General features: G+C 42.6%; 1 protein-coding gene across 4 annotated transcripts in view; it reads right to left on the bottom strand.

Annotated features, from left to right (window-relative positions):
* Nucleotides 1–20,068, bottom strand: part of LOC125899304 (diacylglycerol kinase beta) — a 180,393-nt gene that overhangs the window by 19,691 nt on the left and 140,634 nt on the right. For all 4 annotated transcript variants that reach the window (XM_049593495.1, XM_049593496.1, XM_049593497.1 and 1 more), the window contains one exon: nucleotides 12,981–13,182. In XM_049593495.1, the coding sequence (XP_049449452.1) occupies nucleotides 12,981–13,182 (202 nt within the window). The remainder of the gene's footprint in view (nucleotides 1–12,980; nucleotides 13,183–20,068) is intronic.

The raw sequence follows: 20,068 nt of genomic DNA, 5'->3' as shown, positions 1-20,068 counted from the left end.
AAACACAACACCGGTGATAAGCTTCTTAACTTGTTAACAATTACTTTACTGATTACTCACTGGATAAAGTAATCAGTTACCTCATTAAAGATACTTTCCAACAAAGCTAAAGCTGCTTCATCCAATTGTCGGACCAGAGGAATTTTTTCATTGTTCTAAGAACCCTAGTTTTTATTGTGTGTGCAACGCAAGAACCAGAATGAGGAACGCTGTTTTGAGAGACTTTTTTGGCTCTAATTTTAAACCCCTTTCTGAACCAAATTAGCGCACGCATGCAGGTTCCTTAAACGCAGGAAAACCCATTCAAAATAAGTGACAGACTGATAGATAGCAGGCCAGAGCGACACATCCTCACTGTGACCTCGTCACATGTCCACGTTTGGTCATGGACTTTCCACGTCCACATATGGCGTCCAAGGTACCCTGGGTGTGTTGGTTGTTGACGTTCTGGGACGCCGTGTCAACTTCAGCCTGTTACATGCATTGTCTGTTTTCAAAATACACTTCTGTTTTCACAGGAAATGTACAGTTTGATACAGTCTCTTTCAAAATAAAAGCGCTACGTCGGTACAACACCACCAACTGAAGTTTTTTTCCTTCAACAACACACACAGTAGTGTGACAGAAGCCTCTATTGCACTGCCTGTTCAAGGCAGGAATATCACGCTATTATTCCACCTCACAGTTGTGTATAAAAGGTACGATCATGGGGGGACAGTGGTCTCGCCCCTCGGCTGGCAGTGGAGGTCTAACAGCAGCAAAACAAAATGGGACAGCCGGCAGGATGGAATCAAGGGCGGCACGGATGTGATATTTTGACGATGTGCTACGTATGCCACCCACCACAGGAGAGTTGAAAAGTAGCTACTAGCAGTTAGCAGCTAACTCGCTGAACAGCAGCTGAAAATGTCTGCAATTTGGGAAAACAAAGAGCTCCGTGATTGTTACTGCTTAGAAAGTGCGTCGATGCGAATGTTGTCATGTAATGCTGTTACAGGTCACGCCTCTTTTGATGCTGCAATGTTTGCACACTGTCTGAGATCACACACAGGAGCGGAATAATGCAGCTGTTGTCTGGTTCTTTTTAAAAATGCAAAGGCTGTGTAAAGAAGGAGCTTCCTAGCAGCTCTATGACGCAATCTCTATGTAAAAGGGCTAAAGAGACAGGGAAGGCAGAGGAGAGAGGGGATGACATGCAGCAAAGGGCCTTGGGCCGTACTGGAACCGGCAGTAAGCACTGCTGGTTAGCTTCATTAAGGAATCAAAGTACAGTAGTTTCCTGTGAAAATATAACTTAGATATAACTTAAAATGGAAAAGCTTAAGAGACTGCATCAAAACTGTACTTGGGTATTAACTGAGTGTCCCTGGGATGTAAAGACTAAATTCATACCATGCACTACTCCTAACTGTTAAAAAGGAACATGATTCTGCAGAGTGTTGCTGACCAGCTCGCTGTTCAACACACTTACAGTTCCCATGTTTCAGTCTCTGGACTGATACGTGCTACATCCACTTTATTTATGTGCATCCTCTCCAGCTCAATCCACCGCAGGAAGCTGAGGAAATCTGATCCAGGAGCAGAGAGGAAATAAACAGGGGAGGGGAGAGATGGTGCACAGATAACAGTTGAGGAGGAGCAGGGTGATGGGCTGACACAGCGGCCTTCGTACGTAAATCCTGTCCCAGCCCTACCTGCTCCTCTGAATGTGATATATCTTCATCCAGCTGACAAGAACGCACTTTTGACCCCGCTTCACTTACACATTCAGACAGGTTTTCTCTCAACCACAACACCTTCAACTAACGTCCACTGTAAGATTCTCTATGTCCCATTTACTGAGTGTAATTTACACCTTAATGTTAGAAGAGCTGGAGCACTGGAGGATGTAGTTAAAGGGCAAATTCACCACCTTTCATGTGGATGTCCAATCAGAGCTGATGGTAAATCAGCTGAGGCAGAGGAAAGAAAGAAGAGAGATGCAGCAGAGAGAAGTCGAGGCTGCAGAAGTGAGATGTTGTGTTCACATTAGGCGCAAATAAAACAATTCGCATGAGTGAATTACAGGTAGAGACGCAATTTGGCATGAATTCCTGGCGGGCAGCTTGATGGTCACATTGCAAATGACATGAAATATGCTAAGTGGTGCAAATGGAGCAAGTAGCGCCATTTCATGGTATATGCTTATTTGCAAGAGATGAAAAATCTGAACTTCAGCAACCGTTTCGCGGTGCTATAGCCAATCAGTATTAAGATCCTCCAGGTACGTGTGACGCCAAGGACGTACTGGCAGAAGTTCACTCATCGATTCAGTGATTTCACGCGAGTATGACATGAGTAAATACAAAATATTCTAGCGTTCAAATGTGTGAGTAGCACAACGCAAAAACTTGCATCACATTTGGTGTGAACATGATGTAAAGGCTCATTCATGCTCAGCATTAGATACAGAGACGGACCGAGCCTTCTGTCCGCACTCTGCTTTTATTTCGACTGTATTTGTGCACGTTTTCTGAAACTTACAGATACAGACGAAACAAAGCAGTAACACAGGTGATCATGAAGACAGTGTAGCGCAGTCACGCGAGTCTAAACACATCTTCAAGCTCTCACAGCAGTCACACAGCGACTTTCTCCCAGTTTAACGACTGTTGTTTAAATCAAGTAAAAGATATAATGTTTAAATGTCAGTGACACAACTGACTGCATTATGATTAGACGTGGCTATAGGCTGTCTCTGTGTGTCTGTCTCAGCTGTCCGTGCAGAACAAAAGCCAGAGCACATCCACAGTGACTCAGAGGACTGAAGTTTCATCACTGAGGTCAGAGGAGCCCGGGGCGTCTCTCAGTCACTCCGGGTAACCCTGGCTGATTGCATTAACTGCAGCAAATGGATTTAAAAGCTTTAGTTTATTGTGCCAGAGAAAGCAACTGCCATAAACAATTAGTTGTATGATAAACATGCAGGCACGCGTACACACTGACAGAGGCACGCTAGCACACACACACACGCAGAGATGGAGGCACAGAAATGCATACCTCTCTGAAACTAGAGCACTTGTCTCTGAGTGCGGTTTCTAAATAACATTAGCAGGAGAAGCTAATTTAATAAAGGTTTGATCCTGAGGGGAAACTCTGCACAACACGGATTCCATCACGCATTTGAACGAATTCACACAGACATATTTTACTGAAACTGTCTCTGTCTCTGTGAAGCTAGTGGGCTTCATACATACACATACACATGTAAACATGTGTGTAAAAACATCTGGATTCACAGGTCTGTTAGTCACACACTGAGGAAACAGAAATATGAGAAAAATAATATGCGATAATTATACTTTTCTTCTTTCATTTCCTCTGAGCCGTATCTCTGTTTCCACTCAGCTGCTCCCAGTATGGATCAGCTTACTGAAGTTTACATTGAACTGGGCATTAAAGGAATACTGTATCCTCCAAGAGATCATTTGTATATTAATGTCTCACCCCAAGGTACGTTGAATTCGTGGAGGAAACTTTATTTTTCTAGCATGCCTCCATGGTAAACAGGGAGCCCAAAAGCTAAGAAAATTCTTGATGAATTGAAGTCCAAGGGTCCACATTCAACAGCAGGAAAAACTATATCAAAACATCTGTTTACAAACTCTCACAGACACATGCAGTATGATCCAAGTCTCATTTGTCCAGTCGTACGCTCAGTACTTCCCAAACAGCACTTTCTGAATGAAACTTATCTAAGCTCTCTTCAAAGCCAGACTCCACTGACAAAAACATTAATTTAACCTCACTACACTGGCGCTGACGCTCTACCTCTGCCACCATCAGTTAGTTTGTTTGTGTTATTGTGTGATTTTGGTGTTTTGAAGGGTTAATTCCGCTCCACCGAGGTCACGCTGCCGTGAACAGTTGTTAATCTCAGGTAGCTTGTTTTCACTTGTTTTAGCCTTCGTCGTGTAACTATATCTTTAACCCTAGAGCACGAACTTTACAATTAGTAACACCATCACTAAGTTCAACAATACATGGCAAATTGAAGTATTCTTCTTATATTTCCCCCTGTACAACGTATCATAAAACTAAAAAAAGGGTATCATGGGAGGACCCTATAAAAAGGCTCTAAAATTAGGAATAACTTAGCTTTCATATCAAAGAAGAAATATAGCTAATGATTGCCAACATAAAGAAACTTAGCTGTGTTTTACTCACTTGTTGGCATGATAATTGATACAGAAACACTAACTTCAGCTAAAATCCACCCGAAAAATATTTTACCCTCAAACACCAATGTTGGGTGAAAATCCCCCAAACACCTGCCTTTTGAAACAAACAGGTATGGGAGCAGGGAAACACAACTACCTTCAATGACGTCTTTGAGCAGGATGAGGCTACCCAAGGCCCCACGCAACTCAGACAATGAAACACAACACAATGAAAATCACATGATCACAATCTGAACAAAATGCTGTCTAAGATCGCGTGCAACGTTGTAATAAAACAACAGTGAAACTTTACATTTGTAATCATGTTCGCCGCTACGCCAGAGATGTGACGATTCAACTCTATACGGGGTTCCCATGGTCACTGAAAACCTGGAAAAGTCATGGAGTCTTACAATTTTCCATTTTCCAGGCCTTGAAAAGGCTGACTTTGACAAAGTTACTGAAAGTCTTAAAAAAGTGATGGAATTTTGTTGTGTATGATGAAATTGTTAGAATAATTTTCCGTGGATTAATTTCCAGTCTAATGCAACATAATGGCAAATTTTCTGTAGCTGTCGACATAGTAACATAGCTTTAATAACCACCGATGTGTGACAATGTTTTGTTTACAATCATGCAAGTTTTATCATTTTCTCCCTGGTTTCGTCTCTCTGTGCCTGTGTGCAAGCTAGCTGAAATTATGTCTGAATAGAGTTTTTATCTGATGTGTAAACGCCTGGTAGGTGGGGCAAGAAAAAACTAGAATCACCACCCTGTGGTTACATGACTCCGCCCACCAGTCCAGTTTCTCTGACAGTCACCAATTCAGTATCTGACCAAATGTCTCCCCTTCTGTTCCTGAGATATGACGTTAAAACATGATGATGTCACAGTCAAGCTGACCTTTGACCTTTTGACCTTCATTATTTTATCCTGTTAGACATTTGTGTTTTGTCATAATAAGTGTATGAATTCTTGAGCTATGGCCAAAACCATGTTTTGAGAGGTCACACTGACCTTTGACCTTCAACCATGAAATTCTAATCAGTTTATTCTTCAGTCCAAGTGGGCGTTTGTGCCAAATTTAAAGAAATTCCCTCAAGGTGTTCTTAAGATATCGCGTTAACAAGATTGAGACAGAACGGTGAACTTGACCTTTGACCTACAACCACCAAGTCCAAGTGGATGTTTGTGCCAAATCTGAAGAACTTCCCTGTATGGACAACATGAAAACATAATCACCAGCACGGAGGCATAAAAATCATCACTGTGGGTCCTTAATAAGTCATGGAAAAGTTTGGACATTTTGTCCATGAAAATGGGGACTCTGTCTGTTCTCATATTTGGGGGGTTGTGATTCGTGTTGTAGTTGAATTGGACTCGATTTTTAATTGTAAGGTTTGTCAGATATTTTTGCTCCTACAAACATTTGTTATCACTTCAGCAGCTGATTGCTTTATTTTTGATTAATTAACGGGAAAAGTACTTTTTTTTAAAGACCATCACAAGTTCCCACAGCTCAAGAACCTGAGATACCTGTTTTGACCAACACAATCCAAGTCCACACTCCCAAAATTGCATTTACAATAATATAAAACAGAGAAATCCTCACACTGGAGAACCCTAAAGAAGATGGCACTTTGCATTTTTCCTTGATTATTAATCAAATATCAAAAACAATCCACTTATCGATTATTGGAGTAAATTTATTCACACATTCTGACACACTACCACAACCTAACAACTCATATACTTCCTCAAAGTCGAGTCACCTCCTGTCTGACACCAACAATTAGAACATATACGTCATAAAGTATTAAATACTACGGGCCTGTTGGAGTGCGTTACAGTGACCGGGGGTTTGTGTTTTTGTGTGTGGTCAGTCTGTGTAATGAGATAATGAAAATCCCTTCAAGTGAGGACAGTTTGCTGGTCATCACTTCTTTAAGAGGCTACTTTGGGATTACGACTTGGATTTAGGTCAAGAGTTAAGATCAGGCTGAAGATTTACAACATGAATGGAGTCAATGGCTGCGAAAGCTCTCACACATATACACACTGACACTGTTCAGACGTCAGCTCAGTGCGTGGTGAGTGTAAATACCTCTGTATGGACTGGACGGTGCTTTGGTGCCAGAACCTTTGGACTGAGCTGAGAGACGACAGGAGCAGCAGATGATGGAGACACAAAGGTGACGGCATGGTGACAGGAGCTGTGTCTACTGTACTGTGTTGTATGTGTTTTCACAGGATGCTGTGTCTCAGAGGAGCACTCCAGTGATTTAGCCTTGGAGGGTGAGTCACAAGAGACCGATAGAAAGAAGAGTGGTTGAACTTCAACTCGTGAAAGACAAGATATCCTCACTTTCACTCGCTTGTATGTGTCAAGCTCCTAAAAACACAGGATCCCTCAATACCCATAATGCAACTTGATTGCTTCTTTCGTCAGACCCTCCCTGCCTCCTAAATGTCCAAATCTTTCAAACTCCACGTCCCAATTTTGTAACACAGACTTTCTGTTGAAGTCTAAAGCCTAATCTCAGACTTTAGGAAGCTCCCGTCAGAGCCTCGGAGGACATTATGTAACTGTTTCCACAGGACAACTGAACTCAACTTCATGTGTAAAATCAGTGGACTAAACTTCTGAAACAACTCAACTCCGACTAAGACGAGACATCCCCAACATACCGACAGGTCTCCTGGGAGCCAGACAAATCTGTGAGCTTGTCTTTTATTTGTTCCAGCAGCAGTTCAGTCACCAGGAGATGTTGGCATTGTTGTTTCTGCAAACCACAGATGCGTTACATTTGCATGTTTCATAGGTATCGTATCATCGTATCAATGTTTCTGTGTGACATAGCAGGTGGAGGAGATGGAAGAGATGGTGGATGGCGTGACACCTCAGCGAGACTTCTATCAAGCTGCAAACCACCGTTCAAGACCAACTAGCAACAAACCATTTGTGTTTTTAGCCAGATATCAGTGTTCCCAGCGGCATTGTAGCTCCCAAGGTGTGTTTGTTTAGAAAAAAAAAAACAGGGCTCCTCCTGAGTGAAAGTCGGTGGTTGTTGGACCCATCCATCACCCCTCCTGCCCAAACTTTAACTGTTGTTCTGCCACATTTCTCCCACTGGCCGGTGTTACACAATGACACAATCATAGCAACCGGCCGCGTATCATGCCGATATGAAAGGACGGCTTTTTTCGTCGGTGTCTGACGCTGGAAGTTACTGACCATGCGCCAGATTTCAACGACTCTGGAGTGAGACTGGGTTGGAAAGAGACCTCTATAAATCAGTGGATATTTTTTGGGGGGTTTGATGCATTTGGTCTGATAATATTTAAAAGTCAGGAAAAGCTACGTGATTAAATCCCCCATTCAAATTACCGGAGCACTGAACCAAAAGTTAGCCGTTTGGACACCGTAAATCTCTAGAGCGGGCCTCACAGTGTGGAAGATCCAGGTAATTTTCACCAGGGGAATCTAGCTCTTTTGGTTTCATGTGCCACTGTGCAACTTTCATAGGAATGAATGGGGCCTCTGAATCGTATCCAGAGGCATTTTGGTCCATGGCCGTTGAAACACTCCTTGGAAATCAAAAATGAACCAAGAGATTCCTAACTAATTTGGGTCTGGCGATGACAGACTATCACACAGGAGCACATAGTGATGGCAGGTTGACTGACTACAACTTGACAGGTTCTTGCCTGTGCTAAAACAGAAAGAGTTTCCATCCCAAACAGTCTGTCTCGCTAATTTATGATTCAGTTTGCACAGAGAAGGTACAGAAACTGAGTAGACGTCCATATTTAAATGGATATCGGGACATTAGCAACAAGAACTGACTTGAGACAGAACTTCATCAGAGTATCAGTGCTTTCACATCTACAGTAACACGTTTCCCCACTTTGACTATGATGCAATATAAGTGCAAAGACTGCATCTATGAAGAGGTGAAGTTCATCAACGTACAAACACACAGAGAGGAGAAAATGACTACTGTGAGTCATCTCTGTCTTTCACTATAGTTTCTTTCACTGTCTTCCTTTTCTCTCGTCTTTTTCTCTTCCTCTCCTCCGGTCTTTACTTCAGCATAGCCCTGAGATCTCCATGGAAACAAGGTTTAGTTCAGTCAGCAGAGATGAAGAGACAAAGTGAAGAGAAAGAGACAGACGTGGGATGAGTCGAGAAAACCTTGGCAAAAGCTTAGAGCGGGTTATTTTCTAATGTTTGTGGACATCAGATACAGATTCATCCAGCAGCTGGACCTCACTCATCCTGGAGTTAAGACATATATTAGGAAAATGTTTACCTTTAGACACACCTTTCACCATGAAAGTCTCTGCAAGAGACAAAATATTGTGAAAAAATTATCATTATTGTTTTAATTGTTTAGCACAAGTGGTGAATGACGAATCAACACACAAATAATCTGCTTTAATCCATTATATAGTGGCCTTTACTGTCATTTATACTGCTGTTTTTTTTCTTTCTGGAATGTATTAAGAGTGCCAGAAGAAGAATGACAAGAGGGAAATGGTGACACAAAAAAGGTCCTTGTCTAGATATGAACCTTATAAGTCAAACACACACATACACACACTAATACCAGCACAATTTAACAAACTATAAACTGACTATGAGGCAATTTGATAAAAACATGTGCTGACTCACAAAGAAAAAACAAGAGAGTTAATTCATCAAATAAATCTAAAAAGAAACTGAAACTTCACTTGGTCTTTGTTTCTTTGACATTATAGTATAGTAGGAAATGCGGCAGGACAGCAATGAAAGTTAAGGCAGCGAAAATCCGAGTAGGGCGGGTGGTGGGTGGGTCCAACAACAACCCACTTTCACCCAGGAGGCCGGTGTTCACCATCTGTAGGATTGTAAAGCCAAACCCTGTTCTTTTTTCCTAAACCCAACGTTAAATCAGTCTTACTATATGGGGCAGAAACATGGAGAACTACAAAAGCATCATCAAACAAGCTCATTAACAGATGCTTATGACACATCCTGGGAATTTACTGGCCTAACACCATCGCAAACGAAGAGCTCTGGCAAACCACACAACAAGAACAAATTGAAACCCAAGTCAAACGCAGGAAATGGCACTGGATCGGGCACACCTTGAGAAAACCATCCTCCAACACGGCCAGACAGGCCTTAACCTGGAACCCACAAGGGAAAAGAAAGCCAGGAAGACCAAGAAACAGCTGGAAAAGGTCTGTCGAGGAGGAACTCAAGGAAACAAGAACATCCTGGAAGGAAGCAGAGAAGATGGCCCAACACCGAACTAGCTGGAGGAAGTTCATGAATGACCTATGCTCTCCAAAGAGCAAAAGGGTTTAAGTCAAGTAAGTCAACCACGTATGTATGTGTTGTTGAAGGAAAAAACAGGCTGAAGTTGGCACAACCAACACACCCAGGGTACCTTGCATGTTGTATCTGGACGTAGAAAGTCCATGACCAAACACTGAGAATGTGTTGGCACTGTATGTTTCTGCAAACCATGGATTTGTTACAACAATGCTGTGGTTAAAGGGCCAGTGTGTAATATTTGGCATGGTTTATTGTCAATCTGAAACTGAATCTGAATATTCTACCCATTAATATGTTTATACAAGTGTATGATTGCTATAAAATAAAATTCGTTTGGTTTTCGTAGCCTTATAATTATGCTTTTATATATACATATACATATATATATATATATATATATATATATATATAGCAAGGGCCTTGCTTTAGAGAGATCGCCATCTTGCGCCGCCATGTATGTACGGCAGACCGAGCGGACAATCCAGCCAGCCAGAGAACGTGTTTCGCATGTATAAATGAACCAACAAAGACAGTGGAAGGAAGGAGGAGGAGGAAACAGCAGAGTGTTAGTAGTTCGTCAATAGAGAGTAGTGAAAAGTTTTTTTAGTTATAAAGTTTGCGAATGGACCACACTTACCACGCAACAGGAGAGAATGAACCCGAACCGTCATCTGCGAGGAAAAGAAGACGTAACTTCACTCCTTGTGATGCACTCTCTGTGGCGCTTTTCCTCCCGATGAGATCTCTCAACGATGGTAGCAGTAGCACCGAATCCCATTCTGTGCATTCAGCCTCTCTTCTCGCCCGCTCAGCATCAAACACATGGAGTTCCTCATCTGTATGCTCTGGCTCAAACAGGTATGGCTCTGGGTCTGTGTCCGCTACAAGAAACTCTTCAAAATCGCGTTCAAAGTCGTCCATTGCAGCTACTGTAGTCCGGAGATATTGCTAGGCTAAATAAACAGCTGAGCTCTGTTTACAGGCTACGCTGTCAGTCAGTGTGCGGGCTGGAGATTGGTGGAGCAGAGAGGGGAGGGGGTGCCCACTCAGTATGGTAAACAAGTATGTGTGTATGAAGTGTGTGTGTTACGCTAGAAGAGTCAGAGTTTGGGACGGAGTCTTTTACCCCCTGGAGTGTTACCGGAGTTTCTGGAGTGCTCAAATAAACAGGCCTTTTTCCCGAACGCTCCTCTGGTCTCCTGCTCGTGAGGGATTCATTACAATATCGTAACATGGTTTAGATTTCTAAATAAACATTCACCTCATTGCTAGATAGACCTACTCCTGAAAAACTCATGTCTGTGCAAGGCTTTTTGTCCCTATGAGGCCACCATCATTTACTCGATGGGAGGGGTGAGCGAGTGAGCCCTGCAATCTAGAATTTGACCACTGATGTCACTGTTTTCAACGGTTTTCAACCCATTTTACACACTGGCCCTTTAAGTTTAGGCACAAAAACCTCTTGGTTATGGTGAGAAAAAGATCACGTTTTGATTAAATTTGGTGGATTTTAAAATAGCTTGTTTGGGGGCACTACAAGGCAGAAAACACAACAATGTCTTGGTAAACTAAAAGTACCACCTTGTGGTTGTATCCCTCAGAAAACCAGTCAAGTTTCTCTGACAGTTTCTATCCATGTCTGTGAAAACATGGATGCCGCTCACACTTATTCCCCCGTCAGCACAGAAGATCTGTACAGTCAGGAAAGTTTCAAGGTGAACATCAAAGATTAGTATTGGACCAAATGTCTCCCCTTCTGTTCCCAGGTGGCACACCATCCATTGTCCCCTCCACCTCCCAAAGACCAAGTCAACACATGTTCTACATCACTTCAGAGACGTTGATATGATGCGTATAAAACGTAAAAGTGTAACATATCCATGGTTTGCAAAAAAGTACAATGCCATCATGTTCCTCTGGCAACTGGGCTGTTTGAAATGAAATGAAAGCATCAGCAGCAAATATATTCTGACTTTCATTCCTAAATATGTATTGAGCCAATCTCCCAAACTGTAACCACCTTTCTGTCAGACCTCACTGGTCAGGTTGTGTCTTTCAAACTCCAAACATGCAGTTTGTAAGTCAGGCATTCTGTTGAACATGTGATGTGAGATATCTCCTGGTTTATTTCCTCAGACTTGACAAAGCTCCAGAGCCACAGAGGACACTGTACAACTGTTCTCCCAGGCTGAGTAGTACTCACTCCTGATGAGTAAACTGACCTTTATGTGTACAGTAGCAGCAGATAAACCCAACACTCAGGTAGTGAGCACACACACACTGTTCATCTGCTGGTGTCACACACTGCTGAAATGTCACTGTCCACAGTGACACATGCATCAAGATGTCTCAAATATCAGATGGTTTAGATACAGACTGGACTTTCTTAATGAGCAGCTGTGACACACTCAGGAGCCAAAAAGTAAAGTAATCTAAGTATTTTAGTGACATGAACTGTTTTTGTTGTTTGTTGCTCTCTAATAGTTGGTTAGTGGTTTGGTTTTATTTGAATGTGTGCAAATGAGAAGAACGGTGTTCTGTTGTTTGACCTGAACACAGGAATCGTGTCTCAATCAGATATCAGTGTGGACAGTGGAGAGGGGCAGATGAAATCATATCTGAATACAATCTGGATATGAGACACATTTTAATGTAGGCATGCAGGAGGTCAGACACAAAGAAGAGGCAATAAAGAGAATAAGTATCACAGCTCTGCCTCTTTTTGCTCCTCCAAAACTCAACGTGTCACTCAAACAGAGGCTGACTGCTCGTACAGGTATAACTCTGAACACAGACTGAAGAATGAATGGACATGTGCAGTATCTGTTCTATAACATCAGCATTTATTGACTGAACATTCTGTTTCCTCCCTTCTGACACAATGCTGACGCTTATTTCTCGGCCTTTATCTAAACCAGATGTTTGATGGTTGTCACTGTCTTTATAAAACCAGTTCTGCCAGCGCTTCCTGTCCCTCAGGGACGTCATCAAGGCAACAACAGTTGCAGTCGCAGACTGTTTTGTGTGGGTTAAACCTCAAAGAAGAAGGCTGTTTTGTGTCAGACGCATTTCAGTTTATTTCAAAAGAAGGCCATTCAGACCAGAGGCTTGTGATACGAAGAATAATCCCTGTCACTGTGTCTGCCTGGCCTGGCTAACAGACGAACAACCAAGATAACTTTAGCATCAGAGTTAGCTAAGTTTATAACCTATATGCCAGTTCATGAACCCGGTAGACCCAGACGCTACAGATGCTTCTCACTTATGGTTACGTCAAACACAGCTGTTATCTCATTGATTGCACTTTGAAAGGTAAGTGGCAAACACTTCCGCCTAGTTGGGCACCAATGCTCTCCTCAAGAGTAAACAACTGCACAGCCAGCTTAGGGCGGTTTTACCACCAATCATGTCAACAGCATAAACCACAACAGTGCCCTCATGTATCTGCTCTGACTCACCTTGCATGCAGAATTTCAGCTCTTTAGCGTCTGTGACGGTGCTGGCTGGCATCCTGTCAGGAACCTTCTTGCTCATGCGGTTGTAGTTCCTCCTCTTCTTTGTCTCACCCCACAGGTTGGAGCCGCCGTGCATGCTGGGGATGTTGAGCACAGCGATGCCCTCTAAGGAGGTGTTGCTGAGGTCCAAGATGATACCGTCGCACTATGGAGAGACAGAAAGATAGAAAGAAGATTGACAGAATGATTATGATGAGATATTTAGAACAGCTAAAAAGTTACAAAAGCATCATACAAATAATTTGGTCCCTGTATGTGCACTGAAGCTCCCCTGGAGGAACACAGGCTCTGTCTCGTCAAGGTTGACCTTTGAGTGCTGCCTTGACAATCACTCCAAGATGTCAGCCATGCAGGCAGCACTGCATGCCTCTACCTGAGTGTCAGATGGAGAAATTACAAGAATAGCTGGGTGTCATCCGCATAACAGGGATTGGAAGCGATGTGAGTGTATGGCAGCACTGAGCGTCCTCATGTAAAGGGAGAAGGAAAGAGGGCCCAGAACTGGGCCTTGTGGAACTCCTGCTGTGAGACAGATCCTTTCCATGTCACCTGGAAGGAATGAGCCATGAAGAGTCAGAGAAGGTCTGTTGGGTCACTGTGTTTAATGCAGCAGACATGTCCAGTAGTCTGAGGACAGAGGGGGGGAGAATTTGCTGCTCTGAGACAAAGATGTGTTGATAAGGTGGGTTAAGAAGATCAGGGGGTCAGAGGTGACAGACTAGAGAGGAGTGGAGGGGAAAGGGTCAAGAGAGCAGGTGATGAGGGGGCTGGAAGATACAAGGTCAAGGACCTTGCTGTGGGAGAGGAGGAAAAGAAACAGTCTTAATTTAAACTATGACAAACATTTTTTTCACCAACCTTTTTTCCATGATGAAAATGAGACAACGATAAGCTAAAAATAAATCTTTGAGAGTGCAAACTAATCTATGTTTCATTTTTGTTGACGAGATGGGACGAAAAAGTTAGTGGTGGACTATCAGACATCGAAAGACTGAGAGGCTGGTAAACTCCAGTAAATAGTCAGCTGTTGGTTGGAGTGGTGAGCTGTAATGGAGGAGGCTGGGATGGAGGAAAGAATTTCAAATATTGCTAATTTTCCTTTAGTAAAAGTAGCAAACAAGATGAGTGAGGAGGAGGAGGAGGAGGGCTGGAGAAGAAGATCTTAAAGAGTTTTCTGGGATTTTAAACAGAAATGTGGAACTAACTTGTAATAACATGCAACGTGACCTTATGCTACAGCCCGTTTCATATGATCCACCATGTGCTGCTTCCATCTGTGCAGAAATGTACTGTTGGCAAATGTATTCTGGTAGAAAGAAGTTCCTTAAAACTGTTGATCTGCTCAGTGTATTTCAGTGTTAAATGCCATGAGCTCAGCTGTGCAGGCAGACTTTTCTTTATGAGACATCTGCAAACCTTGGCGGGTCACACAGTAACGATCAACACTTAGAACTAAAGAATTTTTGGAAGAAGCAATTTGTGAAGTGTACTTGAGGTTGAACTGAATCCAACAATTTTTATGCTCTGTTGAGATGAAACAGCAGCACCAGTTCGAGCTGACTGGCTCAGTAATTTCCCAGTGATTTCAGTGGGATTTGTTTGCAGGCCTTTTTAGGATCCACTGATCATCTTAGCTTTAATATATGTGTCCACCTTACTTGTTTGATCTCTGCTGCCACCAAAATTGATGTCACTTTGCAGCTTAGCTCCACTACACCACCGCTAGTGTCCAATCAGAGACCCCGGGGGGTCCATGATGATGAAAGTTAGTGCTTTAGAGAAATCCAGTATTCCTCTTAAAGGGAAATTTCAGTTTATTTCAACCTGTCTCCTGTCGTCCTAAATTTGTTTCAAGTGACTAGTGACATAAAAATAATAGTTAGCATGTTAGCCGTTAGCCTAGATACAGCCGGGGCGCATAGTAGCTTCAGACCTGTTAAAATGTAAATGAACGGGCAACCTTCAAGTGCAAAGTTAGTCCACTAAACAAGCTTTTTTTCCACAAAGACCGCCTCATATCGTTAGGATAAATGTCAGAGAACATATAGAAAACGACATGTAAACGTGTTGTCTTACCTTACCGGTGTGCTGCCAGGTATGTTTACCATTTAGCTCTGCTTTCCAAAGTGGGCCGAAATTTCCCTTTAATCCCTCCCCAGTTTCTGATGAGGTGGACATGATAACCCTTAATACACATAACCTTATTCATCCCTACAACAGGAAATACTTTTTCCCTAACCTGATATGAAGTGTGCGCTGCACATGTGAGCATTTTTGATGATGGCCTCCGTCCAGTCCTTTGGTCTTATCACATTTAACCATAGTTGTCTTTGTTTTTGTTGACGGGCAGTGGCGGCTGGTTTTGAGCCATGACTCCTTCTATTCTGGCTCCCAATAACACAAGACAAACAAGACCTTTTCTGATTGAACTATCGTACAAATAAATCAGCTTCCAAAATAATGTCTGCAGTACCATTCAATGACTGACCTGCAGCAGTGAGCAGGTCACTACAGTGCATGTCAATGATTTATTTGTACCCTGATTTCTCTGAGTAACGTAGCTTGGGTGTGCATTCAGATACACTGAGGAAGATGAAGCTAGTACTAACAACAAGGCTAACAGATATCACAGTCATCACGGCTGCAGTGTATTGTTGTATCATGGAGTCAGACAGATATCTAAGCTTCTACCCTCTTCATGCACGAATGATTTGTTCAAGACTGCGAGATTTATTTTGTCCTGATGTATTACCTGGGCAGGAGCCAAGTGTGTAAATGTGTGAAGCAGCAAAAACAGAGCGATAAAATAGATGGCACCATGTCAATACATACTGCATGATATTATATAACAGATATTAAGCGACCCCGTTTGACACTCTTGGCCTAACGCTGAATTATATTATGCCTCGTAGCCTCATCTGGATTCATCAAATAATTCAACAGAGAATGTCAGAGACACACTGCTGTGACTCAGCGTCCATCCGTGCTGAAGCAAAGCATCCTCAAAAACACTGGACTACCATCACGTAATGTGTGTAAGTGGAAAAATGACATAACACTACCAGTACCACACCAGCTGGGCACTACAGCTCTTCAGAGTGTTTACAGAGGTGTTCACCCTGCAGTGGTCTGAATCCTGAACCAGTGAATCAATCATAGAGACCGTTAAAAAAAGTAATTCATTCAGGGCCTCTCTCATGCATTTGTTCTGCTTTCACATATATTCACTAACACTGATTTGCACTCTTGTGTACTCTCAAGGACAGGGACGAGATGCTCACCTAATGATTTAATAGTATCACAATACTTGGATGCTGATTCCAAATGTATTGTGTTTTTACAAGTGTTGTGATTTGTTTACTTTTTTAACACCAGACCAGTGGTTCCCAACTGGTGGGTCGTGGTCCAAAAGTGGGTCTCGCGTTCATGTGTCAAGTTTGTAAAACACACTTTATTTTCAGCACAGCGCTATTATTTTGAAGTGCCATTTCCTGCTGTAGAGTGAGTGACTAATGGACGGCTACTTGACAGCGACAGCAAACTGGCTCGACAACATGGCTGAACACAAGTGACGCTGAATGTATTAAACTGTGTGTGGACCTTGAACTAATGACTAAGGAGAAATCTGGACCCTGTGACTGGACCAGTTTGGAACCACTGCTCTCGACCATGGGGAAAAGTTGAACCACTACACTTCTAGAGACTGTGCATCATGAGGCATATTTCCAGAAAGCAACATACATCACACGTCAGTCTCTCTGACTTTTATTTCAGCAGCATCATATACTGCAGTGATACTCAACTTATGGCCACAACTGGCCCCCAGTACCATGCCAGGTGGCTCCCAAACCACATGAGAATTTGTGCTTTTAATTGTTGATGGGTCCAGTAACCACCGACTTTCACCGTGGAGACAGGTGTTCACTTCCTGTCAGATTGTAAAGCCAAACTTTGTTCTTTCTTCCTAAACCTAACCTTGTGTGTGTTGTTGAAGAAAAAAACATCAGTTGGTGGTGTTGTAGTGACGTAGTGCTTTTATTTTGAAAGAGACTGTATCAAACTGTACATTTCCTGTGAAAACAGAAGTGTATTTTGAAAACAGACAATGCATGTAACAGGCTGAAGTTGACACGGCGTCCCAGAACGTCAACAACCAACACACCCAGGGTACCTTGGACGTCATATGTGGACGTGGAAAGTCCATGACCAAATGTGGACATGTGATGAGGTCACAGTGAGAGCCTATTGGGTTCTTACAACCCATATTTCCATTATTGTTAGGCGGAAACCTGTAGTGTCTGCAGTAATTGTGACGAGAGTAAAAGAGGAACTCAGGTGACGTTGTATAAAGAGGTGAAATAGTCCATGTAGAAAGGTGGCCACCTATTGGTGGAGCAGTCAGCAACACAGTTTGTATAAAATAATGGACGTAGCCTCTGTGATGTCACATGATGGTTTGTGGACTCCTGTTTTGAAGCCTTGAGTTTGGCATTTTGGTTGCCGCCATCAGCCAGAAGTGACCATATTTGGATGAGAGGGCAGAGATAACCCTAACGCTAGCTGCTAGCTTGGTTAGCATGATGCATTTACTGCTATGGTGGGAAAACCGAACATCTTACTCCTTCAAGGGGCTTTTAGTTGGAGCAAACGCTGAACAAGAATTTATTAGGTGACGAAAACGTTACGCTGTAAGGGTTCACACCCACACAGGATTTTAAGGCCATGTTTAGACAACAAAGGTTTCTCTAAAAACGGAAAAGTCTGTCCTTTGCGTTTTAAAAAACTTATGCGTTTATATGACGACGTTATTGAAATGATCCCTGTTCACACGGAGCCGCAAAATCTACTGGAAACGCTGTAGTATGCACGCCAGGCCAATGGGTGGCAGTGTAAATTTGCAAAGCAACACCACAGCATGACGCCATGCACCTGCGCTGAAGCGCCTTCCTCTACAACACGGTGATTACAAACCAAAACAAAGAAGACACAATGGCGAAAGCATGCACAGATAACTTTGTCTGGATGGATGACGAGGTGGAGTTGCTACAGTAACAGGTCTACACTTCACTTCAAATCAACAGGGTGAGCAGCACAAACAGAGCTCAGCATTGTTGTTGTGACGGTCAGCGTGCCTAGTGACTGGAATCGTAATGCACATGTGCGAAAAGTCTCCGTTTTCAGAGGAACTGCATATTGCAAGTTTACATAACAACTGAGATGCTGCCGTTTCCAAAAAGTTGCACTCTGGAACCCGTTTTCGAATCATTGCGTTTTCAAGCACCCAAAACGCCGCTGTCGTGTAAACAATAGGCCAAAACGCAACTAAAGTTTACCGTTTTCAGTTGAAATCGTTGTCGTATAAACGGAGCCTAAACCTGCGACTCCCCACCAGTCAGTCAGAACTGGATGAGAGGTGAAATGTCTTCAAGAAACTCAAGTCCAAAGGGTCGTGCCGTGGTTACGTTACCTAACCAACATTGTCGCCATGGTAACTTGTCAGTGGATGGCATGTCTCCTCCTACCCTGTCTTTAGCGCTCAGCCACACAACCACTGGGTTCTTACAAAGACATAAAGCTTTAAAAAAATGACAATAGTTTCCTTTAACAGCTGTAGATTATATCGAATGTTTCTCAAACAGGAGGAAATGGTGCATTTGTTAGGAACTATTTTCAGCTGCAGATTAATACACAAATGATTCTCTAGTAAGTGTATGTATGAGTGTATGAGGCTTAAGATAAACTAGTGTGTTCACAGTAATGAAAGAACATGGCGCCCAGTCAGCAGTGTGGCTCACTGATGTGTTTTTTAATAGTTTTTGGACAATAATTTACTTCTATGACACAGAGGAAGAAGATATGTCACTCAGAAAAAAATACTAATATGACTGATACGTTGTAGAATATCACCAGAATTCCTGTTTAATCTAAGTTTGTGTATTTAATTCATTCGTTGGTTTTTCTGATGTTTGTCATCGTATGATGATGTCGTATGTTCCTATTTTAAACATCTGAAAACTATTCAGAATTTCACCTCAGCTCATTTTACTTCCTCTGAAGCCTTGTGCATTTATCCAGCACTTACACAGAGCCGAGCAGTAACCACTGATAACCTGGTGGTTTATTTCATGCAAGGTACGTGGGCAGACACACGCTGAGTGATCTGACCTCTGTCAGTCTGATTAAAACTCAAGGACTTCAAAGCAAAGTCTTCTTATCTTTTCACAGTTTTGGTATGAAACTGATACGAAAAATATAAAACATTTAAATTTTTGTATTTTATTACATCTGTCATCTTCTTAGAAACTGTCAGGTTATGATTCTTCTCTGAGGCGGCCTGTATGTTGAAGCTTTTGCCTTAATTCTTCCTGAGTCTGTCTGAGCAGATGATCGCTCTGTTATATGAACACACATTGGAGAATGCTGATGTGGTCAGCGCTCAGAGGCGGGGACTTCCACAAAAGGTGACATCATGTCTAATAAGAAACTGGGGAACAACTGAGGCAGGTATGATGTCATCAGGGTCGAGGAAGTGAAATGAGCTGACTGTTTTCAAATACACTTCTGTTTTCACAGGAAAAGTACAGTTTGCATACAGTCTCTTTCAAAATAAAAGCACTATGTCAGTACAACTTGAGATTTGTTTCATTCAACAACAAAAACACGTGGTTATGTTTAACCAACACACACACATGGTTATGTTTAGGAAAAAAGAACAGGGTTTGGCTTTACAATCTTACACGAAGTGAACACCGACCTCCTGGGTGAAAGTTGGTGGTTGTTGGACCCATCCACCCCTCCACCTGCCCAACGTACTCAGACTTCTTCTGCTTCAACTTTTGTTGTTGTTTTCCCATCACGTTTCCCCCTGATGCCACTGGGCGCCATTGAACAATAATGGCGAATGGCTACATATCATGCCGACATGAAATGACGTCCTATTCATTGGTGTCACTTCAGAGTGAGACCAGGTTGAATAACCTGCAAACAATCTGAGGTTATATTTGTCAAAAACTATATGAGATATGTCCACA

Source organism: Epinephelus fuscoguttatus, linkage group LG13, assembly GCF_011397635.1.
Source record: "Epinephelus fuscoguttatus linkage group LG13, E.fuscoguttatus.final_Chr_v1".
Lineage (NCBI taxonomy): Eukaryota > Metazoa > Chordata > Actinopteri > Perciformes > Serranidae > Epinephelus > Epinephelus fuscoguttatus.
This window is presented reverse-complemented; position numbering and strand designations above follow the sequence as displayed.